The 8,947-nt window shown below is 37.7% G+C and overlaps 1 protein-coding gene across 1 annotated transcript; it reads right to left on the minus strand.

Annotated features, from left to right (window-relative positions):
- Positions 1-1,767: 1,767 nt before the first annotated feature.
- Positions 1,768-8,400, minus strand: LOC113123433 (acetylcholine receptor subunit alpha). The gene is made up of 9 exons (XM_026295495.2): positions 8,258-8,400; positions 7,112-7,254; positions 6,991-7,035; positions 6,461-6,570; positions 5,819-6,014; positions 5,038-5,275; positions 2,927-3,150; positions 2,469-2,705; positions 1,768-2,378 (listed from the first exon to the last, which is right to left on the minus strand). The coding sequence occupies exons 1-9, from the start codon at positions 8,298-8,300 to the stop codon at positions 2,250-2,252; spliced, it is 1,365 nt and encodes a 454-aa protein (XP_026151280.1). The 5' UTR covers positions 8,301-8,400; the 3' UTR covers positions 1,768-2,249.
- Positions 8,401-8,947: the final 547 nt, after the last annotated feature.

Raw genomic sequence — 8,947 nt, forward strand, 5'->3', positions numbered from 1 at the left:
GGAAGACACTTTTTTTGCATGTTCAGTCATATTTTCCGAAAATAAATGGCCAATATTTTTCAAACTGTGCCACGATATGTACATTTAAGAGCACAGCTGTAAATACTGTTTATTGGTCAGCACTTAAATGTACATGAGGTTTATAGTTGGTGGATGTAAAGTTTGCACATACTCAAGGTTTACAAGGTGTGCACTTCATTTACATACTATTTACAAAGTTTCCACTGTTTTCTTTTCTTCCAGGCTATTTTGTTGTTTTTGTTGTTGTTTTAATGTGTGTTTATTGTTCTTATTCGTAGTGAAGTAAATTCATGTTGCACCATGTTATCCATGAGGACATGATTGTGTAGCCTTCCCAGCTTGAATTGAAATAAGCATTTTGTAGTGAAAAATCAACTGGAGAAATACACTTCTTCCAGACTAATCTCCAGTGGGGATGTTACCCTCACTTTTCTACATCGAGTTTTTCATCCACTCATTTTTACATTTCCAGTTATAAGTTATTACCCACATGATCTTCTTCAAATTTCACCGTACAATAGCAGCGATCATTTAACCAGCATGCAGACGTTATTTGCCTGGTTCACGCCCCTCTACCTGCAAGCCACAGCAAGTCCATGTATCCAGTAAGGGAGTTTTACAGTAAAAGTGCAAAAACAACACTGCAACTTGAGGTTCTCAAAGCTGAAAGATGATTTAAATGCAATACATATAGCCTATAATCCATATTCACACTTAATATTTTCCCAAAATTATGCCTACTACAATATAGGATCAATTAAATATGACAATAATGAACAATGCTTATCTTGGATAAAATAGTAGATATGTTTTCAGTTAAAATTAAATAGCACTTGGATGATTAGTGAATTAATAATACTACAATTTACACTTTAATTTTACCTTTAATTTGAAAATTTTATAGTAATCTCTATTGCTATCCTACACAAAAAATATCATTAATCATCCACATTCATATTGTTTTTGATTGCCAGATGTTTGCTTGCACAATAATACACAACAAAGCTGAAAAATGTCTGCATGTTTGTTGATAGCATTAAAGATAGATTGTGGTAAAGTTAAGGGGAAACTAAACTGATCAGGACAATTTTCTTACTTAAATCTATATTTTTCAAGAAAATATTTTTATTTAATGCTGATATATTAAGCAGTTTTATAGAATTTGTAAACTGTATAACCAACATGTTCATATTCTTCAGGAATAGAAAAACCTATATTGATACTCAGATACTCTACACTGTTGATGCCTTTATTTCTGTTGGCTGAAAATTAGTCAGATGTCTACCATGCCATCAATGTGTGTAAGTGAAGGTCTAAACCCACCAGATTCCAAAAATAATTACAGATATTTGCACTTTCAGTTAGATAAGATTAGCTGAGTCCATGTCCATGTGACACACAATGCTCAGAGCAAGCTCGTCGTGTTTGCGTTTAAACTATCTTTTTTTCGTTTTTTGTAATTTCATCAAAAGGTTGAGGAGCCAACATGTATATTATCAGAAAATGAACATACTGTATGTTAGAGGTACATACAGACTCTGCATAGGTATTTGAATGTCAAACAGAGGGCTGGTAGAAAAAAAAAACACAATTGTGCAATGTAAACAATGGGGAGGACTGAGAAAAGAAAGGCATAGCTGAAGAGACTTCACTGTTTCAGAAGGCTGGTGTTACTATTGTAACAAGAGTAAAATAATCTTCTAAAATGCTTTAGGATATTCAAAATATCAGCCTGTTACACACATATTCGTTTATCAGGATTCAAGTTTTATTGTATTGGAGTCAATTACATTTCTACATCTCCGGAGAAGTGTCAATGATATTTTAAAATGTGCTACAAAACTGGTCAGTTTGCCTGAGCCAAATAATGTATTTAGGGAAAGAGGTCATAAAAGAACAATCAAGACTGGACATCAGGCAAATGAGTCACCCAGAAAACAGAAAACATTTTTATTAAGTTGGTCATTTCACACATATATTCCCTGAAAAAAAGAAAAACAACACTGCTCTGTCATAAAATATGCTTAAGTATGCTATATACAATGTTTTCCTATGCATTACACATAAAAAAGAACCATTTTTCAAACACCAAAACAATCAGAGACTTATACAACCCTTAGTGTAGACTGTGAATGCTGCCGGGCATACTGTGGTACTGTAGTATGTTTCACATTGAACAAACTGGCCATTTAGAAGGTTTTAAGTGGTAAAACATAAAGCATGGTCCTTTAGAGCATGCTCAGCTCAATGAGGCGACCTGCAAACACACCTAGTGTGCCAATGAGACACACAGCCATGAAGATACACAGCAAAATATGGTCCAGCACCATGGCCACAAACTTCCACTCTTCAGCAGCCTGGGGAGAGAAAAGAGTGAAACTGTTACATGCACTAACCAGAACCATTACAGAACCGTATCTAGACACTTTCTGTAGAGGAAACATTACATTGTTTGATTCCTCATCTGATTTCATGGTTTCTGCGATGTACTTGACTCCTTCAATGGCACTGCGGACATCAGGATTCTTGGTGATGGGTGACTGGTAGGTAACAGTAACGGTCTGGTTGCCGGAGATGTCTGAGATGTCAAATTCAGCACCATAGATGCTTTTACTCTGCTTCTCTTTTCCAGGGCGCTTCATTGTTGAAAAGAACATGATGTTGGGAATGGTTTCAATAAAAACCTGCAATAAAAAATAAATACTGTGTTAACACCATCAGAGCAGTTAAATAAAAAACAAAGACATCCTGTCTAGTACCACTAGATGGCAATATAATGCAGCGTAAGATTAAGGATGTCTCTGAAATTTGCCAAGCTTGAAAAATGGAATTAAAGTTTCTAGTCACTGAGCTCCACAACAAAAAATTAGTATCATTATTTTTTTCCTTCTGCTCCCGTCCTCACCTTGCGGACCCAGGCTGGCATTGTGTGAGTGCTTGGGGAGCGGTGGTGTGTGTTGATGACAATAACAGTGATGATAATAGAGGCGATGACAAAGACCATGGTGAAGAGCATGTACTTCCCGATGAGTGGCACAGCACTGGAGGTAGAGGGGATCAGCTCCACAATGACCAGCAGGAACACAGTCAGAGACAGCAAGACAGAGATGCTAAGGGTCATCTTCTCACCTTTGAGACACAACAAATCATTTGCTTTGAGTCTGCTGACTTTGTAGTTTGTCCCTAAATCTTGACACACGTGCACATGCGTTTGCAGCCAACATTTAAACTGGTGGTTCGAATACTGAAGGTCAAGAACCAATAACAAAGCTCAAGGATCATGAGCTGATTATTAGATAGGAAAATAGAAGAAACTGACAAAATAAGCTCACACATAATCAGTTATGCTGATTCCAAGGCCACAAAATAAGAACTTTGGTCCCAAATTCCTGATTAACCCCAATAACACACACTGTGTGTTTTAAAGACATCTGCACTGTAAAGGAAAACAATGAGCTGCTCTATTTGGGTGTATATGGCTCATTCTTTCAACATGCAATCTCATTATGCTGCCACAAGGGAGAGCTGTTTGTATGAGCCTTAATTTTACAACTCCAATACTTGAGCCCTTCCCCATCAATGCAATTACAAGTCCCCCCTAGTGTTTACAATAACTGTTCTGTTCACCCACACAAGCAAAACATATTTAAAGACTGAGAGGCAGTTTTGTTGCAACTAAAACCAACAATAGACTAAGTAAACCGACTCTGACACCATTTCACACAAGGAAAAAGCAAAGACATGTTGTTTTTGTTGATCAGTAAGAGCAGTTATTCCAGAGAGAGCGTCTTTCTGGCACCATCTTATCCTGCACACTATGCTGTCAGCAGACTTATCAGAAGCAGGGATCAAGTGATGTATTATACATTAAAGCAGAGGTCTGCTTTCAGACATGACAGCACAGAGGGACCCTGGGTAATGAGGCAAACCTACACACTGGGAACAAGGCCAGATGTGCACACAAGCAGTGCAGTTCTTGTAGCAGCTGATGTTGAGACTGACAGGCAGCATTAAAGACAAGAATTTGTCCAACATGATGACAGTCAGTATCATGAAAACAAGGATAAGGGAAATGTAGCAATCACATGAAATTATTTAGATGTGATCCTCTTTTTGACAATTCACACATAACTGCTTCTGGTGGTGTTTTTGCACGATGTCTACTATACTTGTGCTGCATGCATATGAACTTCAAGGGAGAATGTTATTTGACTATTTTAACGTGTATTTAAAATTGTAACCAGAGATGAGTGCTGCAAATTAGACACCTTATATACATTACTTCTATATTTGTTAATGGTCCCTGCTAAATAAGCAAATTTATAGGCTGACATTTTGGAAAATAGGGTTATTTGATTTCTTGCAAAGAATTAGACGAAGAGCGATACCACTTTCATATTTGTTCAGTAAATGTAAACCTACAGTCAGCAGCCATGCAGCTTAGCTTAGCAAAAACACTGGAAACAGAAAGCAACTAAACTTCTAAAACTCATTAACACATATTTTGTGGGTTTAATCAAATAATCAAAGTGTCAAAGCAACATCTTGCAGTTTTAAGGAAAATTATGGGTTGGATTATTTTTCAGCCATGTGCAGCAACCTACTGGGTTCTTCTTGTCACAGTAAAGTTGCATCCATGAGAGACTGTAGTTCTTGTGATAAAGTAGGCTAACCTCCTGTCGGCTGTAACTCTGTTTTTAGCATATTAATATAGAAGTGGTATCAGTCTTCACAGGGGAACTCTCAGTAGGACAGCAAATACCTGAATAACCCCTAATATAAATTGCTTTAAATGTGCCAATTCCTATTGATCCAGCAAAATGTCTATTTTCTGAGAATATAGAAAAGTCAGTCACCTAATCTCAAGCCAGCTGAGCTGCATTTTGCTTTTAAAGACCACATTGCATATGTTGAAGGACAGAGCCCAAAGAACAAGACATGTACAACTGTCCAAATACTTAGAGCCTGGACTGAAGTTTTATCTCCCTATGAAAACAATGTTGAATCAGTTCATACCAGAGTCTGTGGGAAGATAGAAGACAAGGCCAGTCAGGAAGGAGAAGAGCATGCAGGGGATGATGACGTTGACAATGAAGTAGAGTGGAAGTCGTAGCATGAGGAAGTGGTAGGTGATGTCCAGGTATGGGGTGTCTGGGCAGCAGGCATAGTACACCCAGTGCTTCCAGCCACGAAAATCCTTCATCACCCACTCTCCACTTTCCATAAAGTTACTCAGATCAGGGCGGTCACTGTCCTGGTGAAGAGAAACAATGAACAGGGTAATTAAAGGATTATTTTTAATTCAAATTCTCTATGTATGTGTCTTGTGCCTTTTATTTGTATATCTTTTACATGCATAGGTTTCCAGTTGTTTTGCTGTTTATATTGGTACAGTTTTCTTATCTTTGAATCTCATTAATCTGAATGTGAAGTGCACACATGAACAAACTTCTGTTGTTTGGTGATAGGTTCCCTTGAGTTGGCTTTTTACTTAAACGTACTAGATGTTTGTTTAATCAGTACAAAAACCAAAGTGTAAAAATGACAAGTCACATTTTTGGGGGAATCTAGGAAAAAACTACTACTGGCCAAGAAATAGTTTGGAATATAACCTCTGTAAAACTACAGGCTGTGTGTTCCTCTTTCCAGGACATATACAGAGCTAAGGTAATGGGCTGCTGCATTAAGCTTGACATGAGAGCAGGATCAACGTTTTCATATAACCCCTACTCTGAGCAGGAATGAGAATATGGATAGTTACCAACTTGAACTAAAAAAATGGTTTGAATGGAATTACAGGATTGATGACGACCAAGTTTCCATCGTAAGTCCAGGTACCCAACTTCATGCTGCAGTTCTGGAGGTCAAAGGGGAAATGCAGCACGATAATTTCACAGTAGCTCTTGAAGATGCCAGGTGGGTTCCACGTGATCATTCCAGTGTACTCCAGCAGTGCTTTGGTCTCATGAACGATGGCAAAGTCACCATCTGCACTGTGGGCACAAACAAACACAGGCAGCATCAACATGGTAGATCATAAGTTAAACGTTAACGCAAGGGGACATGAGTGCCTGAGGATGGGTCGCTGCTGCTGTCGCACAGCCCAGCCAACCAGTGCTCAGCATGGCACAAGTTGTTGTGGCAGCGGAGCTGGTTGTCAGGGAAAAACAGCAGCCTGTCAGACACAGCATATGGTGTGAGGAAGGCGGGCGTGGGGGGGCTGCAATACACAGGCCAGATTTAGCCTGATGAAACCTGAGCTTTCACACACTCCTTGCTGAAGTATAGTAAGAAAGTGTGATTCAAAACATCACTGACAGGTGTGCTGATTGTTTCTAGAGGTCTTGATGCTTAAGGTCACATAAAGCTTCTTGTAATGAAAAAATGGTTTAGAAAAAAGAAGGACATGACATGGATCAAATATAGCTTGATGATATACTTGTTGTAAAGAACCAGATCAGGCCGCCAAATGTCAGTCGAGGGAACTCTGATCTTTTTGATGCCACCGTAATCCTCTGGGTTCCATTGCAAGTTCACATCTTTCCATTGCTGAAAAAAACAGACAAGGACACTCAGAGCAATTGAAACTTCTTTCAATAATGACAGCTATTATTACTGCAAATACGAGCAGACAGCATTGCTGTGATACTACATTTTTAAAAAACATAGAACAAACCTAAATTATCATCTGTGTTGACCCTGTATATATATCCATATTTGTGCAGTATGACAAATAATTGTTTCTTTCTTTAAATCTTAAGAGTGTATTTTTCACATTTATAACATTAAATATTTGTATATTTTCATTGAATATCTTGGTATTCAGATTTTTTTTCACATTTTGTGTGTTTTTAAGGTACATGATGTATTTTTGATCTCTCTTGTTTAAATCTGTGTGCAGCTAATCCAATATGATTCTGTGTAAAATGTCTTTCACTAATGAAATCACAACTAGAAAATGAGTCGAACCTGCTTCACTCGCACGTTGCTGTTGACAATCTGGTTGACCTCATCCTGTGGATCCAGAGGTTTTTATTAAAAAGCTGGATAACAATGAATTAATATATGAGTGTGTGTCATGAGACCTCACCACACTGATGAGCTGGATGAGCTGGAGGCCTACAGTAACAACCACCGGGTCCTTGAAGTGATTGACAGGACGGACAATCTTATTGTAACCAGTGAAGAGAGTTTTGACTAGACGTGTCTCATCAGCAGAGGCCAAGGCAGCATCTATAACAAACAAGACAGTATGGATACAGGCTTGTAGTTGTTTGCTTGTCGTCACTTACACTGGAGGCGTAAAATAAACTGTTTGGGTGCACATGTGACACTTGACTCCTCAAGGTGCTGCCCGAGTTTTGCTGGAAAATATTTACGTTGTGCCAAAATAGAATATTGCTTTAAGAGCATCTGATACTTGAGTCAATATGAGTTAAAAATAGATGTGATAAGTATCAGACTGTAGGTGTAAGATATTTATGAATGGGCAGTGTGTGTGTGCATATACTCATGTCTCTTTGTTTGACTGAAACCGAACACATTTTCCATGATATTTGCGTTTGTGTGTTGGTGTGTAGTCAAAGTCGAAATCCTTGGCACTAAAGACGTAGATTTAGCTGATTTAAAAAGTTTTACATTTTAATGTAAAAGGTAATGCGCTAAATATATAAACACATTTTTGAAATCCTTAGGATAGCAGAGATAAACCTGCACGCCTATAGGGACATTTTTCCATATGAATCTATTTGTGTATACCCATAGCTTCTTATTTGAGTTCTAAATTTGGTCATTTGCATTTAAACATGTGCTAGCACCCTTGTTAAGGCCATTAATAGAGATATTCTTATGCTATTTCACAAGCCCGATCAGGATCCCCTTTCATTTTTCAACTGACCTTCAACTGACCTCCTTCATTTTACAGCAACATGTGTAATGGTTGAATGATTCTCAAGACATTCAGCTCAGTAAACTAAAGAACTGCTTGAATATAATTATGCAGGTGACTTCTTGTGGTGAGACACAAAAGGAGAAATAGCGAAATGAAAACAATACACAGCACCTTGACAATCAAAACACAAATTTTAAATTTGCGCATACATGAATATATAATTATTGAAGTGAAGTTTAGTAATTTCTTTTTTAATTCTAGCTTTTTCAAATATTAATAAACAGAAAATAATATAAAAGGCACATTCGTAAACAAGTAAAAGTAAAGCACATATTTTCTACTTACCTGCTAGAATTACTAGATAAAAAACGACAAATGCAGTATTCATTCTTGCCAATAAAGTGAGGCATCTAAAACCAAGGTCCAGCTTCAACACGTTGCCTGTTGGCCACTTGAAATGTAAAAAGATTCAGCGCTGGCTATTTGACTTACAGTTCAACCACGAGCTCTCCGCTGGCAGCCTCGTTATTATTTCCTGACATCCAGTGTGAGTGACTGGCTGCCAATGCTTGTCATTTGAGAGGGCCACATTCTTTGTCATGTGTTATAAGATCAACATGCCATCGTAATCCACTACTGAAATATCCCATCGTGAACTTGGCCACACACAACGTCAAGGTGCAAACACACAACACATGCTCGCTCCTCGGTTTTTTTCTTTTAACAGTGATAAGCTATTAAAATGCCATGAAATCAGAACAAACTGATTGATATGACAATGTTTAACCCTGTTAAAATACGTTTCCATGTTTAATAATGATTTCACATACATTTACATACTATCTGTATCGCTTTGTTTTGTAGAAAAACATACATTGTTTGGTGGATCATTTTAATTTATAACGTATTTGGTATAAATTTAAAGCTCTGTCGAGTTCATTTTTGACCTGAAATGGAAAATTGGACATCTATAATTTCGAAGTAAATGAGTAGCTTCTATTGGCTTTGGCAAAAACTGCTCCTGTTTTGAGCAGT

This window comes from Mastacembelus armatus, chromosome 21 (genome assembly GCF_900324485.2).
Source record: "Mastacembelus armatus chromosome 21, fMasArm1.2, whole genome shotgun sequence".
Classification (NCBI taxonomy): domain Eukaryota; kingdom Metazoa; phylum Chordata; class Actinopteri; order Synbranchiformes; family Mastacembelidae; genus Mastacembelus; species Mastacembelus armatus.